Raw genomic sequence first — 27859 nt, 5'->3', positions numbered from 1 at the left:
CTAAGGAGTCATTCCAATCCTGGGAGCGGAAAGACTTACCTTAGGGGCAAAAAAGGGACAGGTATACACTCACGCACACACACACATATCCACTCGCGCATATACAGACACAAGCAGACCTATGTAAAGGCAAAGAGTTTGGGCAGTGATGTCAGTTGAGGCGGAAGTACAGAGGCAAAAATGTTGTTGAATGACAGGTGAGGTATGAGCGGCGGCAGCTTGAAATTAGTGGAGGTTGAGGCCTGGTGGGTAACGGGAAGAGAGGATATATTGAAGGGCAAGTTCCCATCTCGAGAGTTCCAGAACTCATTCGTTCAGACATGTTTGAAAGAATAGACACCACACATTCTTATCGTTGATTAAACTTGATGGGCAATGAATTACAACCTTCAGTGCAGATGCACATTTGAGTTTGACCTCCTGAGGGGATCTAAAATCATCAAGCATGGAGGACATGGACAGGGACTGTGGATAGATGACACTAGGTGGGAATGTCAATTGGCCAGAGAGGAAGCAGATATAGCTGGCACATTTGCAATAAACACTGTGTCCAGGTGGCATAGTGATCAATACAACTACCTTGTAAGCAGAAGTCCCGGGTTATAATCCAGGTCCAGCACAAAGTTTCACTCATCGCACTGATTCAGCACAAAGTCCTGATTCAGCTGATATCATTAGTTCCTTCCCTATGCTTTCCTTTCTCCCCTCTCCCTTCAATTTACATAATATGATGTCACAGCTGCAGATACCTCATTATATCTGTTCTTTTAGACATGTCCAAAAGAATAGACACCATGCATTCATATAACTGATTTGCCTTGGGCAATGAACCCACAACCTTCAGTGCAGATGCACATTTATGTTCGACCTCCAGTCGGAATCTAAAATTAATGATCACGAAGGACACCTAAGGAGACTGCAGATATATGGTACTAGGTGGGAATGTGAATCAGGCAGGGAGTGTGAGCGTGCCAAGATAGTCCACCAATTTGTGAGAAACACTGTGTTCATGTGGTACAGTGGTTAAAACAACAGCCTAGTAAGCAGAAGATCCTGCATTTGAGTCACGGTCTGGCACACATTTTCACTCATTGTCTCTGATTCTGCACAAAGTCCTGATGCAGCTCATCTCATTAATCTTCCCCTCTCCTGTCCGAAAACACAGACACCATGTATCATATAAAAATTTATTATTATTACTATTAACACCTAGCTAACATTAAACAAAGGTGTTAGGACCTAAGAGAAGTGCTACAAATCACAAATACACAACACCCTCACAACCGAGGGTGATACCATCGGAGATAAAAGAAGGTATAATGCAAAACAGTAATTTTTTGTGTAACAAACTTTGTAAAGGACTTTTTTTCTTTCCCTGTCCATATGATTATTATATGAATAATACAGGAATTTCATACTGCATTATGCAGATGGAACATGAATACTTGGTAGCTCATAATAAAAATGACTGCTTGTAATGCTTTGTTAGTGAGAAAAAATAGCAACAGACTTTTACAGAAAAGAGAGAACAGTGTGGTTGTTTGGTGGAATACAATCATCAATTGAGTACACTATGTTAGTTAATAAAGTCACAATTTTACTAGTGATAAAGGCGAAACCTTTTCTTTCATTGGAATGGTCTTGTCATAGGTTCATTTGGTGAGTAGAAAGCAAAGCATTGCAATCAACCCGTTTCTTAAAAGCTAAACATATGCCTTATGGTTCCCCATTTGTCTTCACTTCTGGTTCCTCCTGCCCCTGTTAAATAAATTTCTGGAAAAAGGAACAGTTCATACAAAAGAAGGACACAAAATTAGATATGGTATATAAAAGTTTATATTTTTCGTTGAAACAGTTCTCAAAATTTGATTACAATATTTCACATCAAAGTTAAGATCATTTCAGATCACAACTCAAGTCTTTGCTAAGTTCTTGGCAGAAGTAATGTCATAGCCAAAGTTTTTTGTATAATACACAGTTTAGCAGTTTATGTGGTTCTTTTAATTCACATTAACACTGCTGAATAAACATCATTTGTCTAAAAAGTTTCTTTTGTTTCACTAGGAACTTAACAGTAACAAAATTAAAGAAGACGTTCATCTTCAGAGGAAGAAATATAAAAATAATAGCTGCAGTGAAAAATGTTAAAGATATGTGGGTTTAAAAAAATGAACAGCAAGATCATTTTGGCAGTTTTTAGCTGTACCCAAAGAATTATAGTTATGTAGTGGTTAGTCATTCACTACTTTTATCAAACTGAGACTTGTTTTCATCATTATCCTTTGATTGGTCACACTATTTGTGATACCCATATTAGTACAAACAATCATTTCCCTTGTTCCAGGATAGTACTTTCATTATACGCTGAACAGTTTACAAATGTGAAGAGCTAAGAGATCAAAGGTGAAATTTCATGGGCAGGCTCAACATTCTATCTCAAGATGGTTATCAAACAACAATCAACCTCTTAAACTGCAGATGTAGTTAAGCAAATAGTCTCTCTTATATCACATACAAATATGTTCTTAAAAAATTTAGATGCTAATGTCAGCCAAATTTCTGAGAATACTAATAAAATGTACCAATAAATACGTGTTTGTTGCACGAAAAAAATATGAGAACACATTCAAGGAATTACAACATAAATTTGGGCATATCATCACCACTATTTATTTAGATAACAAAACAGAGTACAGAAAGTATCAAAAGATCATGTTAAATCCAATATTTTCAGATTTTTATAGTTTTTGCTTAACTGTTGAAATAAAAATAAAACAGTGATATAGATAATTTACCAGTGCCGAATTTAATTTAGGTTCATCATCATCAACAGGTGTATGGCCTTTTTGTTAAATATTCCTCTCTTTCTGAAAATCAGTATCATACAATTTTGAAACTTTAGTTTCCAAATATAGTTTTACTTTAAGGCATCCAAAACTCCATGAATTGTACAATTTTATTCTGACTAAAACTTACAAAACCAACCACTGTTAGATACATGAACCAAAATGTGCCTATTACACTACAGTTATGAGAAAATTTTTATTCTTTGTGTACCAGTTTTATGGTCAGTTCATGATGGAGCATTCAAGTCTGAATGACTAGAAGTCAAAATCCAACCACATCCACCAGCAGGATCATACCATGAGAAAAAGGTGCCCTACACATATTGCCACTGTACACCACGAATGGCTTTGGAATGTAAGTTAAGTTGATTATACATTTACAGAAGAGAAATAAATGTTTAAATTATTGAATAGGCTTTCTGACACTACACATGTCACACAGAAATAACATGCAAATTCATGCTAAGAAAAGTATGCACATTACCACAAAAGCACAAAAATTTCTTAAACAAATGTTATGTATTTCCTGAGGGGCATAATTTACATTGTGATCTCATGTTCTGAGATAGAAATGAATGAAATACTTTCATTATAATCTCAAAAGCTCAGAAAAAACATCTGGTAGTGAGTGGCCTCTGTGATGGTAGCAACTTTTACAATGATTTAAGGAATGCAAAACAAAACAACATTTAAGCTGATGAATCAAGATAAGAATTTGGGATTCAACGAAATAAGACACATAACCAACACAGTTTGAATAAATGAGAGCTTATAAATGCCTCTCGCTATGTGAATGTTATGAGAGAGAAACAATCACTGGTCAAATGCAAATTCACTCATTTTTTGGAGAAAGAGTGTCTCACAGCAACAAGGTGGAAGGAGAGTAAATAAACACTGGCATACAACTATGAGGTAAAAGCTCAGTCCTTACTAACTCAGCACTGAAAAAGGAACATTCTAAGGAGAAATGAACCACAAAATCATACCAGAGGAGAAAACAGATACTGCTTCCACACTTTTAAAACACTGAATATTATCCTTCCTGGCAAGAAAATGTGAATGATGAATACGTAAATGGTAAATTATATGTGTATATGTGAGTGATGGCTGGAAAAGTTACTGTAAATTAATAGTGAGAATCAATGTGCATATTATGAGAAGTAATAATGTGATTGAGTAACTTCCCAAAACACTAATAAATGAGATGTGGCTAAAAGAGAATCCAAAGATAATAGCTAAAAACACTGTAAAGAAAGTACAAGTTGTAAATTAGAATGAAAAACCAAAGAAGGGAGGTTATGGTTTAATATCTCATTGATGATGAGACATTAAAGATAAGGGTATAAGAACACATTCGGGAAAGATAGGGAAGGATATCGGCTGCATTCTTTGCAAAGGAACTGCCCTGGCATCTGCCGTAAAAGATCTAGAGAAAGCATGGAAAGCCTAAATGTAAATGGCCAGACAAGCTGCCATCCTCCTGGATATGTCCAATATCTTACCACTGCACAATGTCACTTGCAGGGCTGAGTGTGAGGGAAGGGGGTAGAGGAGGAAATGAAAGAAAATGAACTTGGGTCAGATTCTTGCACGTTTTGCTTCAGCATTTCTTGCACAGCTTTTCTTCCAGACAAAAGAACTACTACTGAAATTCTGGAGCCTTGAGATCTTATTACTGTTTATTAATTTCTGTCTCTTGTCAACACTGCTCTGAATGTTATTGTTTCGCTGTTGGATGGGTACATACATCTTTCCTGTTTCACATATTGCCAAGCTTTATTTCTGATGTTGGTTATTTCAAATTTAGAAACTGTCATATAAGGCTTGATTATGTTCTGCATATATAAATTCATTTGAAGAGACAAGATGAACAATCATGAATTTTCACGACTTTTCAAAACTGCATTGAAAACATTTTTGGGGTTTATTTTATCTATAGTCAACCTTTGAAGATTTTGTCATCACTCATTACTGCCACAAAGCTGAGAAATACATATATATAAAACAAATGTTTCACAATTCCCCAAAGCTCTGTTTACAGCTGCTGGGCTGATCTATTATCTTAAACATTCAGAGCTTCTGATTCATCATAAGGAAATGAATCTTAGTCACCATAAAACAGCTACATACGTTTTTTGGTAATTCCATTACATACTTTATACAGGTACTTCAGTATGCTGTATTCAATGAGGGTTGAATCAAACACATTGAATCTCATTTTATTAAGTTGATGTGCGGTGAAACCATTTTCTACATAGCTAAATGATAATCTTACTAACTGTTGAAAATCAATTTATTCGAATTCTCAAAAACATTTTTATAAGTACTGTAAGCATTTCCAAAACATTAATACCTCTACTTTTTTCAATAATTTTTTCCATTTTGGTTATTTAAAAATAAACTGAGTCAGTGTCATCCATCAATTGTTACAAAACTTCCATATTTTTGCCTTGAAACTTAACTTTTCTATGTTATAATAATAGTTTGATGAACATGCTGCTATTTATCTCTGTTGAAGGTGCATCAAAAGATCTTTCTTCGATTATTTTTATTGCTATCATTTTAAGTACCATGCCTTTTTCTTTCAGTAGATCTGTTATACATTAATTAATCAGACTGCCATAGGTTACACACTTTCTGAGCAGATATCATGAAGGTAATGACCTTTCAAAAAATAAGTTGCTGCTACTTATGTTTTCATGTTCATGAAACATAAATATCCTCCTTTTTATGAGATGTACTTGATCTTCAGGGCCTGGGTGCAGAGTTAGTTTTTGTAATAGGTATAAGCATTTTTATAACAAACTTTGTGGTCCTTGAGTTATTTTCCCTGTAATGAGAGACTAAACGACACATTTTGAAAAATACTTTTTACTTCAGCTCAGAAATCTACAATAGTAAAATGAATTGTCAAACAAAAGATTCGTGAAACATCTTTAGACTAACACAGATAACTAATACCAGTAACACACTGAGTAATATTAATCTTTCCAGGGATGCACTCATTCTATTAATGCAGCAACAAGAAAAATGTTATAAAAATTAGTTGTTTTAGAGGTTACCTATAATGCAAAATTCCACAATAAAGTCTTGTTAGTTTCATCCAGTTATCACAGTTCTGCTGTACTGCTAACTGCAAATGTGGATTTACATTATCCAAACCTCACAAAAATATTTATTAGTTAGTACAAAACAAAACTTAAACACATGTACGTAACACTTGGATAGATTCAAGCAAAATATGAAAAATGACACTACTACAGAAAAGAATCTGGTTTTACAGCACAAAACAAAATGTATTAAATAGCACGTACATGATTGTCAGTCCTAGAACTCATTTGCTAGAAGGTACAATCAAATAAGTTCACAAATATTACTGTTTTGAAAGATGACAGTTGTATTCAGAAAAATTTCTTGCACTGTAGAGGCACAGAATTTCATCTTGCTGCTTTCTTGTTCAGAGTGTACCTCAGATAAAACACTAAAACTGTCAGTATATAAACACTTTGCACAAAGCTGATACTCATACAGTCAGGAGTAGTTGATGTGAATAGTCACAGAACTGTTGCACTGGCATGAAATGAACTGTGCACAAAGATTATGTTTAGAGCACTGGATCAGTATAAAATTATGAGTAAGTTCTGTGCCCATGATTGCAGTTCAAATTCTCAAGTAAAGTGACTAGAATTTATAGTACCTTAATCATTTTCCCACTCACTGAATAGTGGCAGCAAATTACATTATTGATTTCTTTGAGTCTTTGTCTCTGCAGTCATTTCTTGTTTAAATGAGTCCATGAGATGTAATTGTCTCTTTTATGTAATGAGTCACTCATACTCATAGCTGATCAGATAAAATAAGCACTTTGTCACATAATCCACACACTTTTTAGCAATAAAATTAATTTTTAAAATGAATATTTTCATTTTAGTGGTAACTTCTTCCACGAACTCACACATTGCCATTTGAAGACTTTACAGAAAGAAAAAATCAAACTGTAATATTGTACTATCAAGTTATCATTTTCCATTACATCCATTGTGTGTAGAGTAACAGAAAATTTTGTATTACAGGAATTAATGAGACACCTGCATTAAGCTTCACCTGAGTCTTAAATTTTAAATGCATGATTTGATCCTGGGGCAAACAGTATGAAATTTAAAAAAAATTGTAACCTGTAGGCCGTATTACAAAATGCCTCGCTGAATACTGTGAGAGAGCCCAATGGCTCACACTATTCTAATTTCCTTGGTTAACAAGGTTTACTATAAAGGTAGTGGTGGGTCACTGCCTTGTTGTGAAGGTGCATACTGAAAGTCCTGTCAGCAATTTCCACATATTTCAAAAGCAGCATTTTTTAGGAAGCAGATGACCTGTACTGTATTGTATTGTAAGTTGCAGCATTCTGTAGCTCTTACATGTCTTTAGCAGTAATCCACCACATTCAAGTCACTGATTTTGCTCACATACCACATCAGTTCTCCTTTTTTAAATTTGCATAGTGAGCAGAATGCTATCCTAGAAACATGCAAAACAATCTGAGACTTCATTGCATGTTAAGAATGTGCCTTAAAAACATGAAGTTAAAAGTCATGTATAACATCTACAAACTATATTGCACTGACTTAACACAAATGTAACAGTCTTGAAAACATCCTGGGAGTAGATGTCTTTTGCAGTCCTACTCAGAATACCGAAATATTGTGATGGAGTTCCAGCACACACACAACATTCAGCAATCTCAAGAACACTTGGAGTTAACAGCAAGTAACTGACATAGAGGGCAACTAACTGTGGCATACCTAGCCACATCTTACTTTTATGTGCTTGATACTCAGGAAAGGGGACTTCTATAAGATTAGTCTTGTGCCAGTGAAGGTGTCCAAACCTGAAAAAATATTTACAATTAGTTTCTACATTTTCTCCCAGGAAGAGCTAAGTCTGACTTTCTTAGACTAAAATTTCCACTTATAATTCAGGTAAGGCAGTAAGCTGTTTGTAGCCGGTGAATAAATTTTAAAATCAATAATACCAGTGACATTATTCATCCACTGGATGAAAGTTCACTTTCCTTTCTTTGTATTCGTGTTTAATTCTGTTTAATGTTTTCATACACCACCTTCCATAAATCTTAAAATGAAACAGAAGAAGAAAGTGAAAGTACTCATGGAAGACATGAGTTAAAAAGTATAGTTAGTACAAGCTAATTCAGTATGTTGCAGTAGCCACTGACAGCAATGATGAAGGAGATTAACATATTTTTAACTATGCTTAATTTCTGAAAATGATCAATTCACTCATTACAATAAAAACTGCATTTAAGTTATACTATTTAGATTCTGTTTCTAAACAACTGTATACTTCACATTAATGGATAGAGAAAAATGAACAATAATTTACAATAATACAAACTGTTATTTTCAATGCAAGAAAAAGACAGATTGCTACTTCCTGCAAAGATGAGATGATAAGCTATTAAAAGGCAGGCACAATTAAAAGACACTTACACATTAGGTTCTGGCCACAGCCTTCATCAGAGAAAGAAAGATAAACACACACCATTCATTCACACAAACAAGCACACTTCACGCACACATGACTGCCAACTCCAGAAGCTCAGACCAGAATGCAATTGGGACATCAAATGGAAGTAGCAATCTGGAGGTGGTGGGGAAGGGGGAAAGGACAGCAGTGCATGGTTGGAGGGAGAGAGGAGCACTGTCTGGTAGAGTGTGCAGGGATCAGACTGCCAACAGGTGGTTTGTCTCTCCAATCTCCCTGCCCCACAGCCTCCCAACACTGCGCCTGTTGACAGTCTAGTCTGTGCAAACTCTGACAGACAGAACTTCCATCCCTCCCCCCCCCCCCCCCTTCTCACTGGTGAAAGGAGTACATTCTGCCTATGTTTCCTTAAAATGTATTGATGTAAGTCATTGTCTTTTGACTTGTTTGATGTAGCCCACTGCAAATCTCAAATGTTCTGAGTACCTATTTGTCAAATTTTTCCACAATCCATGTTTCACTTCCACATAATGCTGTGATCCAGAAGTAAATTGTTTGAAATGCCTTCTGAAATTGAGGTCAGTATTTGATACCATTAGACTTATTTTTAGGAAGGAATTCCTCTTTGCCTGTGCTAGTCTACTTCTTATATCTTGCTTGCTTTGTGTGTCAGGTATTATGTTGCTTCCAAGGTGGCAGACTTCCTTCACTTCATCTACTGCATGGTCCCCAATTATGATGTTAAGTTTGTCACTAATCTCATTCTATTACTCTTCGTTACTTTCATCTCTCTTTGTTTTACTCCCAGACCCATGTTATGTGCTTGTTAGACTGCACATTTATTCAACAGGTCCTGAAGTCATCAGAAATCATATCAGTGATATCCTTTCATCCTGCATTTTAATTCCACTCATGAATCTTTATTTTATTTCTGCCATGGTTTCTTTGACGTACAGTTTAACAGCAGGGGAGAAAGACTATATTCTTGCCTTTCTCCTTTTCTTAATCTAAGCACCGTTCCCTTGGTCTTCCATTCTCATTTTTACCTCTTGGTTTTTGTACATATTATGTATTACCTGTCTTCCTTTGTAGCTTATACTTATTTTTCTCAAAATTTCAAACATTTTATACCATTCTGCATTGTCAAATGCTTGTTTTAGGTCAACAAATCCCATGAACATGTCCTGGTTTCTTCAGTCTTGCTTCCACAATCAAGTACATTGGACATTCACTGTGAAACACTTAATGAGGTTGATTATTCTGCTGAGAAGACTCGTGATGCAGAAATGTTAGAAAATGGAGCCTGTAAATCTACTTCTTATGTTGATCATGGCAAGCAATGATCAAAGTTTATCAATTTTTAAAATTGACTGACTGATCTTATAAAATGACTTCATTTGTACAAGAGTCATTACAGTAGGGAGAGATTGATACGCAGATATATAATGATCAGATAAATCTTTAGCTGAAATGCGTTGACCTTACAAAAATGAAAATGGAACATATGGTTTCCAGAATGTCAACTGTAACACAAACATAATTATTCACAAGAAAAGTTAATATAGAATTGAAGATGCCTCATACTGATACATGCAATGTGTGTGATGCAGGGATACTGAAACAAAAGGATATAAACCCTCTGTATGTTCACTTACATCAAATCTGTGATTTTCTGAGCCAGTATCAAACTAAATGGTGCAAAGAAGAATCAGACTTGTTTAATAACCAGTGATTTGCAGAAAGCTCTTCCAACACCCAAGACACCTACTGAAGTTGTGATCTACTTGAGGCAACTTTGGGTGTATGACTTCAGTATCCACATATGTAACTGTAATAGTGGTGTAACAATATTATGAGAAAGAAAGTTGCTACTCACCACAGAGGGAAGATGTTGAATAGCAGATAGGCACAACAAAAAGATTTTCACACTTAAAGCTTTTGGCCAATGGCATTTGTCAACAATACACACACATACGTGCCTATCTGCGACTCAGCATCTTCAATATATGGTGTGTAGCGACTTTCCTTTCATAATATTGTTACATTCCATCCTGGATTTTACATCATAATAGTGATATTACACATTGTTGTTGTTGTGGTCGTCATTCCTGAGACTGGTTTGATGTAGCTCTCAATGCTACTGTATCCTGTGCAAGCTTCTTCATCTCCCAGTACCTACTGCAACCTTCTGAATCTATTTAGTGTATTCATCTCTGGGTCTCCCTTTATGATTTTTACCCTCCACGCTGCCTTCCAATACTAAATTGGTGATCCCTTGATGCCTCAGAACAAGTCCTACCAAGCAATCCCTTCTTCTAGTCAAGTTGTGCCACAAACTCCTCTTCTCGCCAATTCTATTCAATACCTCCTCATTAGTTATGTGATCTACCCATCTAATCTTCAGCATTCTTCTGTAGCACCACATTTCGAAAGCTTCTATTCTCATCTTGTCCAAAATATTTATTGTCCATGTTTCACTTCCATACATGGCTACACTGCATACAAATAATTTCAGAAATGACTTCTTGACATTTAAATCTATACTCGATGTTAACAAATTTCTCTTCTGATGTTACACATATGTGGACTGAAAACATGATTTCAAGAGGTGCTTCAAAAACCATTTTTTGTTTGTTTAAATTTCGAAGTGTGTCAGAAAACACACTGAAAATGAGAAATTTGCATTTTTTCCAATTCCTGGTCTGCACAAAGCAAGAATAACACATTTTATAGTCCACACAGAATACCATGGGTTGTAGATGCGCAGATAGCAGGGCACGTGTGGGGAGAGCAGTAGTGGTGGGGGTTGTGGACAGACACTGTAGGGGAAATGCTGAGTGCTGGAGGGGAAGTGACAATCAAAACTGAAGCCTATGCTCACATTTTTCGTATATATTAAGTGGAGCCCCTCCACCCTCATACTTGCATCAGAACTGTTCAAAAAGATCTGTCACTTCTGCTTTTGTTAGTATCTTAAAAGAATTCCACTGAAAATGCGTCAATTTATTTTTGCCTGGCTTTTTAATCATTTTTGACTTTCAGAAAAGTGGGTGAATTTTGAGTAAAACCTACACATTTCTCTGGTTGCCATGTTAAAACTTGCTTCTTCTGCCAAAACCTAGCAGAGTTTACACAGTCTCTCTTCACTAACATGTTGCGCACGTGCGCGCGCGTGCACACACACACACACACACACACACACACACACACACACACACAAATAAATAAATAAAAAAACATGGAATTCCAAAACCCGTAGCATTTCTCTTTTCACCAGTTATCGATGGCCCTTAAGAATTACGTTCTTTCATTGTCAAAGTCTGTAGTTAATGGAATAACATGGCAGATAATGAACTCTTGCACAATAACAATACAGCAAAATATTCTCCTCTTTGCATGTTATCATTTGCCAAAATCTCATTTCGATATCTGAGACTATTTACAAAATATGAAGAAGATTATGGATATTTTACTCTGACTTTATTGCTGGTGCAGTGCAATCGCAAATGAGATTGGTGACAGAGAGACACCTCAATCCAAGTCTAAAGAAAAATTCAACATGTTATCTAAATTTCATATGCACCAATGTATAATGTAATATGCACCAAATACTAAATCATAGTGATCTCTATTTTTCAATGTTAACTTTCCAAATTTTTCACAATGTCTTACTTCCATGTAAATAAAATAATAACTATGACCATTAACAAAATCATGGGCACATCATCATGAACCTGACATATAAAGATGTAAGTAAAGGAAAAACAATTTTTTTACCTCATTTTTTCCATAAAATCATTTAAGAAAGATTGCACATCATGTGCCAAAAGGAGGCTAACATTTGTTGGCCTCCTTTTCAGAACAAATGAATAAACTCACCCAGTGCTCTGGATGAAAATTGGTCACTGTACACATCAGCCACCATATCCTGCATGGACTCTACATGATGCACTATCCCCTTGTAATGGTTGAAGTTTTTGCTACCACAGAAAATTATTACTTGATTCCTGTACATATCTTTTTGCCTTCTGACAGTGACTTTGGCATTATTGAGGAAGATATTAGAAAAATGGACTATCTTTATTCCAGATGACTGACACAAAAGACCCTAGTTTAGAATTCTTTCCGTGTGCAGATGATGAGCAAAAATTTTCGAGATTTGAAAGCAGCAACTTCAATTCTACCTAAGAAACAGATGTGCACATGTGGGCAGAACATGAAATTTTGTACAATTTGAGTCACAAAAATTGTAGCCAGCAGGCCATGCATTATGCGATTAAAAAAATAAAATAAAATAGAAAATTAAAAAAAATACTTTCCATTGGCTGTTTGAGGGAAGTTAAGGCTTTGAACAAATGTACTGGATGGCCTCATAAACACAGAACATCCCACAGATTTCAACTGTATCACAGCATACTCATGCTTACAGAATGTGGACTGCTCATATCCGGGTGGCAGAAAGACTGCGAGTGTGAAACACATGGACTTGATGTTCCTGCTCACTGAAAACAATCATGCCATGTACTGTGCACTTCAGCAGCAAGGAGGAGTAGGAATCCAGATGGCAGAAAGTAGGTATGGGTTTCAATACTCAAGGCTGCTTAGAGTTTGTGTGACCTGAATTCCAGATACTACTAGTAATCCACAAATGTAACAAGAAATACATGTTGAAGTAAATCGATACCCAACTCTATTTTAAAACAAGAAATTGTGTGAAAACTAGACTGTTGTAAAAGTAACCCAGTTTTCAGATTTGTGGATTTCAGCTGACTTTTTCAGATAAATAATGGATATCAGCAGATGGTTCCTATTGTTTATGAACCAAATGAGGTGACTGTTAATGTGCTGAATTTCATACAATGAAGACACATGCAAAACTCAGAATATCTCAGAACATGTCTGTGTGGGTTAGCTCTGTTATTCCATTCTAACATACAATTATTATCTAACAAATTTTAGATTTTCTTTTCCATTCTTCTGTATGTTACCCTTGCCAGTTACTTTGATGTATGAGCTTTTAAGTTGGTTCCACAGCAGTTTGCATGCAAGACATAACTAAATCAAACTATTCAGCACATTTAAAGCTGTAGATTATATCAGAGCAATGTTCAGAGTGGAAGGAAATGATAGCTGGGCAGAAAGTGTAGAGGTGTTTTACACACAAGTATAGTTAGGTCAATGTGGAGCAAGGGAGCACCATAGTATTACATGGCACTCATACATGCATATCACTGAAATTGCCAATTGAGCAGTTGAAGCCAATGTGAACAGACACTTTGTGTATGAAAAGATGTTTTTGAGACTCCTGTGAGCAACTAAACAATAAGGGAATGCTGTTAAAGTTGCCCAAACAATCTGGTCGCCACTATGGGAATAAGCAATTTTCATCCCTTCAGCACTGCTCAAAGCAACTTTCTACGACAATGCTCTCATTTCATTACTACTATATTGAGACAATGCTGTAGCGCTGTTTTGTTCCACCTACGATGCTATGTCCTGATTTCTGTTCTGCTCCTGTCACTCAGAGTTGTTCCTTCATCACTACACCTCTTAAACATTTCTTCTTCTTCTTCTTCTTTTTTATCTGTGCAAATTCTCTCTCACCCATACATACAAGCATCCCTCTTGCCCATGAGACTACTCTCAGCATTGTTCTGACATCATTCCACTAGCTCCTTCCTAGTCTTCTTCATTAACCACTTCTTTGCCCATAACCCCCACCACCATCTTTATTGGCCAAATTCACAGAACTGCCATGGTCATATGCATGGTAGCTCCATATATCAACCAGTTTATGGCACACCTAAAAAATACTTCCGATTTGTTCAACACTTTGATTGTCTTGTGTGGTTGAGATTCATTCATGACATCTTCATAATCTGCACTTGTGGCTATGGTACTCTTACTCTTTCCTCCTGAATTCCAACATATTTTTTTAGATTCAATTCACTTGTCCTTTCTCAGACTCATGTGCTGTTTTCTGGAATCTCCATCTCTCTGATGGCTCCATAAAGATTAGAGATTAGATTAGGTTAGTACTTGTTCCATAGATCATGAATACAACACTTTGTAACGACGTGGAACGTGTCAGCTTAATAAAAGGTGTCAATACAAGATATTACATCATACAAAATATTACATGACACTTAATATTTTTATTTTTTAAATAATTAATTAATTAATTAATTTGGGGGGGGGGGGAGATTACCCACTTACTATATCCAAAAATTCATCTAATGAGTAGAAGGAGTTGCCATTAAGAAATTCTGAAATTCTTTTAATTTCCTTTTAAATGCTATATTGCTATCTGTCAGACTTTTGATACTATTAGGTAAGTGACCAAAGACTTTTGTGGCAGCATAATTTACTCCTTTCTGAGCCAAAGTCATATTTAACCTTGAGTAGTGAAGATCATCCTTTCTCCTAGTGTTGTAGCCATCTACACTGGTATTACTTTTGAATTCGTTCAGATTGTTAATAACAAATTTCATAAGTGAATATACACTCCTGGAAATGGAAACAAGAACACATTGACACCGGTGTGTCAGACCCACCATACTTGCTCCGGACACTGCAAGAGGGCTGTACAAGCAATGATCACACGCACGGCACAGCGGACACACCAGGAACCGCGGTGTTGGCCGTCGAATGGTGCTAGCTGCGCAGCATTTGTGCACCGCCGCCGTCAGTGTCAGCCAGTTTGCCGTGGCATACGGAGCTCCATCGCAGTCTTTAACACTGGTAGCATGCCGCGACAGCGTGGACGTGAACCGTATGTGCAGTTGACGGACTTTGAGCGAGGGCGTATAGTGGGCATGCGGGAGGCCGGGTGGACGTACCGCCGAATTGCTCAACACATGGGGCGTGAGGTCTCCACAGTACATCGATGTTGTTGCTAGTGGTCGGCGGAAGGTGCACGTGCCCGTCGACCTGGGGCCGGACCGCAGCGATGCACGGATGCACGCCAAGACCGTAGGATCTTACGCAGTGCCGTAGGGGACCGCACCGCCACTTCCCAGCAGATTAGGGACACTGTTGCTCCTGGGGTATTGGCAAGGACCATTCGCAACCGTCTCCATGAAGCTGGGCTACGGTCCCGCACACCGTTAGGCCGTCTTCCGCTCACGCCCCAACATCGTGCAGCCCGCCTCCAGTGGTGTCGCGACAGGCATGATTGGAGGGACGAATGGAGACGTGTCGTCTTCAGTGATGAGAGTCGCTTCTGCCTTGGTGCCAATGATGGTCGTATGCGTGTTTGGTGCCGTGCAGGTGAGCTCCACAATCACGACTGCATACGACCGAAGCACACAGGGCCAACATCCGGCATCATGGTGTGGGGAGCGATCTCCTACACTGGCCTTACACCTCTGGTGATCTTCGAGGGGACACTGAATAGTGCACGGTACATCCAAACCGTCATCGAACCCATCGTTCTACCATTCCTAGACCGGCAAGGGAACTTGCTGTTCCAACAGGACAATGCACGTCCGCATGTTTCCCGTGCCACCCAACGTGCTCTAGAAGGTGTGAGTCAACTACCCTGGCCAGCAAGATCTCCAGATCTGTCCCCCATTGAGCATGTTTGGGACTGGATGAAGCGTCGTCTCACGCGGTCTGTACGTCCAGCACGAACGCTGGTCCAACTGAGGCGCCAGGTGGAAATGGCATGGCAAGCTGTTCGACAGGACTACATCCAGCATCTCTACGATCGTTTCCTTGGGAGAATAGCAGCCTGCATCGCTGCGAAAGGTGGATATACACTGTACTAGTGCCGACATTGTGCATGCTCTGTTGCCTGTGTCTATGTGCCTGTGGTTCTGTCAGTGTGATCATGTGATGTATCTGACCCCAGGAATGTGTCAATAAAGTTTCCCCTTCCTGGGACAATGAATTCACGGTGTTCTTATTTCAATTTCCGGGAGTGTATATATATTGTGAGGCTGTAGTGAAGATCTCTAGCTCTTTAAATAAGTGTCTGCAGGATGATCTTGGATGAGCTCCAGCAATTATTCTGATTACACACTTTTGCGCAATGGACACTCTTTTACTCAATGATGAGTTACCCCAGAATACGATGCCATACGAAAGCAGAGAATGAAAATACGCATAGTATTTAAACTTACATTTAAAGTACAGTAGTAAATGATGCCATCATTTACTACTGCACTTTAAACATAACTTTAAGTACTATAGTACAGCCAGATTAATCTTTAGAGCTGTCAGCTAATTGTAAAGGCAATTATTACTGCTCTCAGCCAACCTTAAACTGTATATTCTGATAGTGCTCTTGTTCATTTGAAGAGGAAAATCGGTCATAATAAAAAATACAAAGTGCAACTTGTGGCTGTTTTTGAAAACTTATTCAATCAATCATTTGAAAACACAGTCTGAATCTTCTGGGAGTGAGAGACAACAGGAATATGCAACAATCAGGACTGGTCAATGAGTGCAAAGGATTCAGTATTTCTTGAGGAACTTTTCACCTCCTAATCTATTGAGGATCAGCAAAAATTAGCCCATCTCCCATAAAAATCAGCAGCTGTTCTTCCAAATAACATATCTGTAATGCTTAAAAATAGTTCTTCACTTTGAGATGCACCTGGAGAATAATGGCATCCTCAGTGGCACCTATGAGAGACAAATGTCCAATTACATCGAAAATGGACACACTAAACTGGCTCCTCCCACAAATTATAGCTGACATCTTTTATTTGTCTCATTAAATAGTGTTAAGAATGAGAGAGGGAAGCACCAAGTGACCACTCATATCTGATGCATCTTCCCACTAAGTTAACTGCAGTACTCATACATTTTTTAGTATAACAACTTGTCATATTGCCTAGGCCTTTTGGGAGTTAGTTCTCCATCTAGACAACAGAGACCTGGTAAGGTTTTAAGGTAAGGAACCCATCATCATAGAGCAAATGAATAGAGTAAATGAAGCAATCGAGATGTGAAGAAAAACTACTTTCCTTTAGGCTCAAAAGCAGTCTATTTCTACTATCAGCTACTCTGAGGGAGTTGGCAGTCAAGTATCACTCACAGTTTTCTACCACAACTGTCTTACTAGATCGTAACATTTACATGAATGACTCTGAAGCAGACATTGTACATGAAAATAGAGTAATAACTCCAAGTTCAGATGCTTCTGTCAAAATGGCTGATGAATCTTGGGCAACTGGTTGGAAAATGGAATTCAAAAGGATAAGACATCACAAGAACCAAGTATATATTGGGATATAAGTATAATGTAGTAGATGATACATTTGTGTGGTATACCATGAAGTCATCAACAAAATAGCAGAAACCCAACAATTTTTATGACCCTCTGGCCTAAGTAATTTGTGTATCCATAATAGGGAAAATTTTGTTCATGATACTTGATTATTTGGACTAGGATGGGATGGACTTCTGTCTTAGCATCTTGCCATCTGATGGTGCATTTGTATATATCAGCCCTTCCAGGCCTACAACTACATCCGAACTCTGCAAACCACTCTGAAGAGCATGACAGAGGGTACTTCCCATTGCACCAGTTATTATAGCTTCTTCTCGTTCCATTAACGTATAGAGTGTGGGAAGAATAATTGTTTAAATGCCTCTGTGTGCAGTGTATTTAATCTAATCTTGTCCATGGTATCACTTGAGGACTGATACATTGGGAGTTGTCAGCATTTAAAGCTGGGTCTTGAAACTTTATAATCAGACTTTCTCACGGCAATTTGCAATATAATTTCTTCAGGATGTCTGTGACGCTTTCTTATAGGTCTATCAAACTTGTGATCATTTGTGCTGCCCTTCTCTGTATATGTCCAGTATTTCCTGTTAGTCCTATTTGGTATTGGTTCCACGCACTTGAGCAATGTTCTAGGGTGGGTTGCATGAGTGATTTGTAAGTCAGCTCCTTTGTACACTGATTGCATTTGCCAACTATTCTACTAATGACAGAAGTCTGCCATCTGCTTTACATATCACCGAGACCATGTGATCATTCCATTTCATATCCCTACCAAGTTTTACAACCAGGTATTTGTACAAGTTGACCAATTCCATTTATGATAAGTTGATACTGTAAACATAGGCTATTACATTTTTCATTTCAATCTTTGCACCACCTTGAAGTCTTATCACAACTGACTGAAAGTTAGTGCAGCTTTTTTCAAATGGTACTTCATTTTAGATGACCGCATAATCTTTGAAACGTCTGTTGTTGCAATTACTATTGCGCAAGGTCATTAATATACAACATGAAGGTGCACACCTGATTATTTCTACATCTGTTGATGACTCCCTGTTTGAAATAACATACTGTGTCCTTCCTACCAAGAAATCCTCAATCCAGCCAAAAATTTCACTATATGATGGTACTTTTGATGTTAAGCATAGGTATGATACCATGTCAAATGCTTTTCGAAAATTGAGCCTTGACCATGGCTTGTAAGATGTCATGTGAGAAAGGTATCAGCCGGGTTTCACTTGATCAATGTGTTCAGAATCCATGCTGGTTGGCATCGAGGATGAAATACCTCATTATATTTGAGGTTAGAATATGTTCAAAGATTCTACAACAAATGGCTGTCAAGTATACTGGATGGTAGTTTTGTGGATCACTTATGCTACTATTTGTGTGGATTTGTGTGACTTGTGCTTTCTTCCAACTATTTGATATATTTCTTTGTTCAAAGGATCTACTTTAGATTATGGTTGAAGCATAACTCAGCCACAAATTCAGTATGGAATCTTACAGGGATTGCATCGGGTCCAAGAAATTTTGTCAGTTTTAGTAACTTTGGCTAATTCTTGACACCATTGCACTGATATCTATTTCGCCCATCTTTGCAGGTGTGCAAGAATCAAATTGAAGCAATGGCGTGGGATTTTTATTTGTAAATGAACATTTGAAAATGGAGTTCATCATTTTTGATTTTGCTTTGCTACACTTGATTTCATTTCCTGTTTTGACCATGAGTGTCCTGACTCTAATACTGGTATCACTAAAAGCCTCTGCATATGAGCAGAATTTCTTTGGTGTTTGTGAGAGACCTTTGATTATATTCTGCTATGGCAGCTGTTGAAGGCTTCATACATTTCTTTCATTCAGCCTCTCCCTATTTTTAGCCCAATGCTTTGTTTTACACCTATTATGCAGTAATTTATATTTCTTTATAAGTTTCTGTACAATGACTGTGCACCATGGAGGGTCCCTTCCATCATGAATTGTTGTAATAAGTACATATCTGTCAAGTGCATGGACAATTACTCTTCTACACCTAAGCCACTGTTATTTTACATGCTCCTCTCCAGAGCTAAATGTTACGAGTTATTTATTGAGATATGACACTGGTGCCTCTTTATCTAGTTTGCTGGACGTATAAACCCTTCTTCATGAATGGGCATCCAAACAATATGTTCTGGTAGTTCTCAGAAAATGCAATTAGTAATTTTTGCAAGACGTCTTTTCAGGGCCACCACTTACAAAACTGCAATTTTCCCAGTTGCTTGTTGGATGATTAAATTCTCTATGGCGATACAAACCTCTCCAGAGGAGTGCTACGCATCACTATATTTTCTTACCGATAAATAATACTCATGAGTGAAAACTATAAAATAATTCACCATGGGTAAAAGAACAAATATTATGTGGGGTTATTGTTTTATTTGTTTATGGAAAGTTATTCTGAGGGACAAAAATGTGTAAGGCAACCAAAACAGACATAAGTGAAGCAGGTCTCTGGACAGACTGGGTGATGCTTGCCAAGTTAATTCATGTGAAACAGGGCCACAGAAATTCATAAGCAGACCATACTATCACAGTGGAGACGCTGTCCAGGTAGGGAAAATCCTGTGGCTGATTTGTCAATACGAAAAATACCTCAAGCCTTACATACAATCAATATATGGGGCATGGGCCACCTTAGCTTTCACAACAGCTCTGTCACTGGCCAAATGAGTATCACTAGCACATCACATCTGTTTCGTTACCAGAAATTAAAAACCAAAACCTGAATCCACAAGTCATTCTTATGGATACACCCCAGCCAACGATAGCTACAGAAAGATTTAGGGCCTACTGTAAACTGTTGGGAGTCATTTCCATGTTGGTTGCAAAGGGATCTCACTGACAAGGTTAATTTCCACAGTGAAATTACGGTGGAGAAATGGCAACTGCTTGACGTTACCGATCAAGGCTGAACAAAGATAGTGATTTTATGAAATCAAGGCTTTGAAGGAAAACAAGTCACTTCCTAATGGATCCAAGATAAAGATTTTCAATCCTTTTTTGGATGAGGACATGTCACATTTAGGTGGTCATCTGCATTATGCCAAATAAACCACTGAAAAATGAACTCAACTTATTCTGGATGGAAGTCATCACTTCATGAAGCTTTTAATTCTATACACTCACACCCATTTAAGCCATCTTGGGCTTAGAATTCTGTCTTCAGAGTTTCATTTCTCCTGGATACTATGCATCCATTGTGGCATAGAGGCTTCATTGCTTGCTGGCCGGGTAAAGCTACACAAACCATTGCAAGTCACTGCCTTTGATTATCAAAGGTAGTTATAGGCCAAAGTTGTAAGTACCACAATAAATGCTATATCATTCTGTATACCTGTACTGTGACTAGAGCCATTCACCTAGAAATAGTTCACAATCCCATTTTTGTTGGCACTCCAAAGTCTTATTGGCAGATGAGAAGTTCCACACACCATCTACAGTGACACAGTGCAAATATTCCATGTAGCCAATGAAAAGGTAACAGAATTGTGGATGACCATTTTTGCTGATAACATCCAATATCACTCACAGTAAGGCATACAATGGAAGTTTATAGCTCCAGATGCTTCATGGGGAGGATGGCTCTTAAAAGTACTGAGACACTCCAGCATGGATGAGGAAGGGCTCAGTCTGTGCTCAAGAATACCGAAACCACCTTCAACTTGAGGTTAATTGTCAAAAATGAAGACTGATTGTGAGTACTCTCCCCAGCACATTTCCTTGGAGAAGAGAGACTCACAACACTGCCAACAGGACCTAAGCCACCAATGAATACAGGTTCTGTCAAAAAACAGCAGACTCCTGGAAGCACTGGAGTAAAGTGTATCTCATGTTCTTGCATAATTTCCACAAAGTCAAATGCCTAAATACACCTTCCCACTATGAGTCTCATGCCTCCTCCCAACTGAGAGGAGTGTGTGTGTGTGTGTGTGTGTGTGTGTGTGTGTATGCGCGCGTGTGTGTGGGGGGGGGAGGGGGGAGGGAGGGGGAGGGGGAGGGGGAGGGGGAGAAAGAGAGAAAGAGAGAGAGAGAGAGAGAGAGAGAGAGAGAGAGAGAGAGAGAGAGAGAGAGAGAGACATTGTGAACCCATTCTGCTCACTCAGACATATTTCGGAAGTATGAAGTATATACTTACAACTACAGCCTTCTTTTCTGCCGAGACTCTGGAAGGCAGACTTGTTAAAGATAGCTAACTCCCAGAACTATGAGACATTTTGGCAGCTGATCAAGAATATGGTGGTACAATATGTGATGAGCTGTGCTGATGCTGATGGGCTGCAAATCTGTAGGAAATACAGAAAAATAAATGATTAATATGTCAATATGTCTTATTAATACATTATCACATGAAGAGTTACACAAAATTTCAAATTAATTTGTTCATAATTGTAATTCCTAGGTAGTTGAAATGACAGCCTTTAAATTTGTGTGATTTATAATGTATGCAAAATTTTGTGTATTTATTTTTCTACTCATGTGGATGACCTAACACTTTTTCTTATTCAGAGACAATTGCCACTTTTCGCACCATACAGATGTCTTGTCTAAATCAATATGCATCACTTATGTTTTACTCAATGATTTTCCATCAATTACTATATACTGTGACCTTTATGGCAGGAAATTATTAATTCAGTTGCACAACTGAAGCAGTAGTTTGTAAGTACACAATCTGATTCGAAGTCACTTGTGAGGAATGGTGTCAGACACCTTCTGGAAACCTAGAAATATGGAATCAGTTTGAGATCCATGCCGACAGCACTCATTACTTTGTGTCAATAAAGAGCTTGTTGTGTTTCACAAGAAATCTGTGCTCACTATTGTCTTAATAGGCCATTACTTCTAGGTAATTCATAATGTTCAAATACAGTGTATGTTTCATAATCCTATTGCAAATCAACACCAGTTATTTGGGTCTGTAATTCATTAGATTACGTCTACTTCCTTTCTTGAGTACTGGCGTGACCTGTGCAACTTTCCAGTCTTTTGGTATGACCTTCCATCTGTCCAAAGTGATAGTGACACACATCACTAGTATTGACATGAGTCTCCACCTGCAGTTGGCTGCACCCTATGGCATCCAGAAGCACTAATTCCAAGTCTGTAATGACTCTTCCCAATGCACACAGAGCACACATTGGATTTCTTCACCTCCTTGCCAGACATATTCCTAAGCAGTTCCATACACATCTTACACTGGAGCTCCCAACTACCAGTAATCCCACCATTTGTGATTGCTCAGATCTTGAGGGCCGAGAGGCTTCCTCTGGAATAGGATGAGTGACAGCATCTGGCTCAGGATCTTTGTCAGCCACAGATAAGGCCTGAAACATGTTTATCAAATGGACCTGGGAGGCTCTTCAATCAGCTCCCTGCCTGTCACGCCTCGAAACAACTTCCCATTTGACCGCAGTTGAGGGCAACAATCAGAGCAGTTACAGAAGTGGACCAATCGGGGACACAAAGGATGTGCTGGACGAACCTCGCATCCCCATATCAGGACCCCCACTGCGATGCTCATTGGCTACAGCCTCAAGCTGAGTGACTGAAACCAGCACCACCTGGAGCTGTGAGTGGCAGGTCATCAAATCAGCTTGCATCTGAATGCAGCAATCAGAGTCCCTATCCATACTAACAATGGCGGAAATACACCCTACAAAGTTATAAAAACCTGGAACTATGGCCACTGGGTACACAAATATGCAAAAGAAATTTAAGAATTCAGATTAAAATACACACATACGGGAGGACATCAAACAGAATAACCTCTTCAGAGGCCCAGAAGACTATCACCATCACTTTACTGGTTGAGGGTGTGCTCTGAACTTTTTCTTCAGAGGAGTGGTGGTGTGACGCCAGTCCATGGATTGTCATTTGTTTCTGGTTCAAAATGATGAACCCATATTTCACAGTGTGTGACGAAGTTCGACAAAAAATTGTAATAATGAGCCTTGTAATGCACAAGCAATTCCACACAGATGACCCTTCATTGTCCTGTATGATCTTCATTAGGTGGTCAGGAATCCAGCGTGTTGTACCCAAAGTGGTGGATGAGTGTGTCAGCACTAGCAACAGAGATGTCCAGTTGAGCAGGGATGTGTTTGATTGTGATAGGTCGATCAGCTCGAATCAGAGTGTTCCAACACAGCAGGAGACACGTGTTAGTGGCCGCCCTGCAAGCGGAAGATCTATTACGCCTTGAGTGGCACAGCAACACAGCTCCTGTGAATCCTGAGCTGCCCCTCAGTGCAACAAGGGCAAACTATCCAGACAAAAGAGAAATCCAGTTTGATTCTGATACCATGTGCAGCAGCATAGTGTGGTCTTGTGTAGCGCTGTTGAGTAGTGTTGCATAGTGGTGTAGTTAAGAATTAGAAATTATAAAATTTGTGATCTACAAATGCTGCATAGTGTACTTTGACACAAACTGGAATACAAGCAACACGTTGTTCCTAAGATCCATATATTCAGGACACAGGTGGATTCCACAACAGCAGTAAGTCAGCTGCACATCACACTCTCAGTGTTCTCTGGAAATGCTGGTTAGGACCAGATGACATGGCCCAAAAAATTTGACTGAGTCACAAAATACAACATGCGGCATGACACAGTGTGTTTGATGAATGTGTACTTTTACATGGGCAGCATAGCCCTGAAATAGTTTGAGAACAACATAGAAAAGCTCAATAGCTGGGACAAATTCCAGGCGAAAATGAAGAAAATGTTTGGCAACTATTAGCAGCAAGAGTGCTTAGAAGAGAAACAATTGAAGAACAGAGATTAACATCATGGACAGATGACAGTCATACATACAGAACATTTTGGCTCTAGGCAAAATCGTGAATATGAGTATTACAGAAGCTGACAAAATCTGAAATTTATGAATGGAGTCACACAGTATATGTACCAAGTTGGTCCAGATTTCGTGTAGGTGTAAAGTATACATACATGGTTAGTGTCTGTATGGGCTGTTGAACAGTGTACAGTGTTGGTCCATGTATACGTACCTTCTGGTAAAGGTTGCCACAAAAACAGCATAATTCATCAAGTGATGCCAGCATATCGAGGAAATGCAACACAAAAAGAGTCAAGACAAAAGAAGTATGACAGACTGCCAAATGTGGTCCCTATGACAGTTGTAGAAGACCAACATGAGCTTGGTTCTCTCATGTGTCATATAGTATGAGAAGAGATACAGCAGTGTATGACAGCCAGAAATGTCAGACCGAGTACACAAGAAATAGCAGCCATCAACTCAGCCCCTGACATTAGGAGGTAATTGAGAATGTTGAAGAGGAGGTGTATCTATCTTCAGCACCAAACTGTGGCCACCAGCAAGGGTGTCAGGAAGAATTGACTCACACAACTCTGACTTATGACACAGCTCAGCTCCCACCAAATGCAGGTACAATCAGCTGCTACACCAAGTACAATGCCCTGTAGAAGAACACATACTTGGAGGTCAGAGGACATCAGACAAGTTTTGTTCCCACCTTGGATGCTCTGGGCGTGTATGCTACTGCAAAGTAAGAAGGAAAATTTTTGACAACTACTACATCACCAAACATCAACAATCACAACAGTTCTATTCATGCCAGTCAACTGCAGATTACATAGTTGCCAACTGCTCCTCTAGCTGCCAACTTCAGGAAAACTAAATGAGCCAACAAACTATGGATGTGAAGCTGCCACAAAATGCAAATCCTCCAAGGACAACATTCACCAAGATGTCAGGAAATCTCATTGGTGTCATCACTGACAGCCAACATTTCTGGGCACTAGTCAATTCAGGGGCTTCTTTTGCATAATGTTGGATGCTTACTGTCATCAGCTATAGAAGACGATTTTTCATGATATGAAAGAGACTGTGCTGAAGGTTGCAAATGTGAAATACGTACAGCCGACAGGAACATGCATTACAAGAATAACTATGAATGACAACACAGCCTTCAAATTTGTTGTTTAAAAAGAATTTAGTACTAAAGTTATTTTCTGATGGGACTTCTTGCAGGGATCACAAGCAATCATATGTTCTGAAATATCAGAGCTCCAGATTGACAAAGCTATTCCAATGATTTCCAGGCATCAGTCTAAATTCTCAGTTAAACTCTGGAACTTTTGTCAACTGCAGTAAGCTACTCAGGCTTACAAAATCATTCTACTTGCCAGTGATGATCACAAGCATTGTAGGTGAGTCAAGAACTTTGAATCACTAACTGTAATGGGCAGCTACGACTCACCCCTAAATGTACATGAGCAGGGACAGCCAAACCAGTCCAGAAAGTGCAACTTAGCGTCATAATTGAACAATCATGTTCCACTGCAACGACAGACACTGCAGGGGAGGAAGCTGCAGTCAAACTGTCAACAGGCTGGCCTGACCAAAGAACATAGTCAAGTGATAGACATTCTGCATCGACTTTTGGACGCTCTCAAATCTGGAGTGAAGAAGACAGACCAAGCAGCCTATAGCGAAACACCATATCAGCAGTGGTGGTCATCTACCAAATCAGCCAGCAATCATACAGACTGTTGCTAACTGAATGACAGATAATCAGAGCGGAAGTGGAGAAGATGCTACATTATGAGACAGTTGGTCCTTAGGAGAGTCCTTGACTCTCTCCATTGGTCCTTGTGAAGAAGAAGGATGGCACATGACATTTCAGCATTGACGACCAGTGACTGAACAAAATCACAAAGGAAAATATCTATTTTTTGCTGCACATTGATGACACTCTAGACTATTTGAAAGAAGCAAAGTATGCCGACAGGTTACTGGAAAATTGAGACTGACTAGGAAAAAACTGCCTTCATAACTCCTGATGGTCTCAATGAGTTTAAATAATGTATGTATGCTTCTAAACCTTAAATGGAAGAAGTGTCTTTGCCATTTGGATGACGCTGTCATTTTTTTGAACACACTTGAAGAACCATTCTAGTAGTTTTGGGGTGGATGCAGTTCAAGCACAAACTGAGGAAGACGCTGAGAAAGCGATAGCTTATGCTTCCAGAGTACTCTCCAATTCCAAAATTTTTTACTTTACAACTGAGAAAATATGCATTGCAGTTGTTTGGACCATTATTTGGAAAACCACTCACTGACACGGTAGACCACCATTCTTTCTGCTTGCTAATTACCTTGAAGGATCTGTCAGGTCAACTAGTAAGAAGGGCACAGAGGCTTCAGGAGCATGACATCACAGTGGTATATCAAAGTGGATACAAACACAAGGATGGCAACTGCTTTTCAAGGAACCTTTTGATGTAACATAGCAATGTGGATGAAATCTCTGTCATCAATACATTAAAGGGCATTGCTTCTGAACAGAGGGAAGTTCCATGCTGCTGATATTGATACAAGCCATGAAGAATGAGGCAACAACCAAAGCAGGATTCCAATGAGGTGGAAATGGTTGCTCAACATCCCTACTTTGTGAAAACTCTAGATCGAATCACATGCAGATGTCACTGGCCAGGTCTCCACCAATCTGTTAGACACTATGTGAGCCACTGTAAGGAATGCTAACATAGGAAGCATGTGCTGCAATTACCTCTGGAACAAATCCCACCTGCAACAGTGCTGTTCCATCAAATTGGAATTGACCTCTTAGGAAGGTTCCAAAAGTCAAGAGCAGGGACAACTGACAATAGTCTGCAATGATTATCTCATAAGCTGCGCTGTAACCAAAGCTGTGTCAACTGCCAAAGTTTCAGGTATTGCCAAGTTTCTTGTAGGAGACGTCATGCTGAAGAATGAAGCACCCTGTGTGGTAATCCCTGATTGTGGAAAAGTTTTCCAGTCTAGATTAATATAATAAATAGTTTCACATTGCAATATCACCAACAGAATGGCAACTGCCTAATATGTCACATGATGAATGGCCTCACAGAACACTTTAATAATACATTGGCAGATACACACATTGTCGAACAGAGAGATTGGGATACAATACTGCTTCTCACGACATTTGCATGAAACACAGCAAAGCATAACACTACAGATTTCATACCATTCTTCCTGCTCCCAATCACCAGGCCAAAACAAAAATGGAGTCACTGTTCTCATTTCAACTGGGTGACACTGAGAGTGAAACATCTCATCACCAGTGTCCAAGAAACAAGGCAGCTAGGTCACATAAAGATCCTGGATGCCCAGGAGAAAGACTGATAATAGTACGAGGATGGTTTGAAAAGTTCTCGGAATCACCACGAGAGGTCAGCACTAGTGCAA

At 38.7% G+C, this 27859-nt stretch overlaps 1 protein-coding gene across 1 annotated transcript in view; it reads right to left on the bottom strand.

Moving 5' to 3' along the window:
- Positions 1-1818: 1818 nt before the first annotated feature.
- LOC126273386 (neural-cadherin) overlaps positions 1819-27859 on the bottom strand; it is a 432448-nt gene continuing 406407 nt past the window's right edge. Inside the window, exons 28-29 of the mRNA XM_049976939.1 lie at positions 21764-21911; positions 1819-7734 (exon numbers count right to left, since the gene is read on the bottom strand). Of these exons, the coding sequence (XP_049832896.1) occupies positions 21854-21911 (58 nt within the window). The 3' untranslated portion in view covers positions 1819-7734; positions 21764-21853. The remainder of the gene's footprint in view (positions 7735-21763; positions 21912-27859) is intronic.

This window comes from Schistocerca gregaria, chromosome 5 (assembly GCF_023897955.1).
Source record: "Schistocerca gregaria isolate iqSchGreg1 chromosome 5, iqSchGreg1.2, whole genome shotgun sequence".
NCBI classification, from domain to species: domain Eukaryota; kingdom Metazoa; phylum Arthropoda; class Insecta; order Orthoptera; family Acrididae; genus Schistocerca; species Schistocerca gregaria.
Note: the sequence above shows the minus strand (reverse complement) of the source record. Positions and strands in the feature narration are given on the sequence as shown.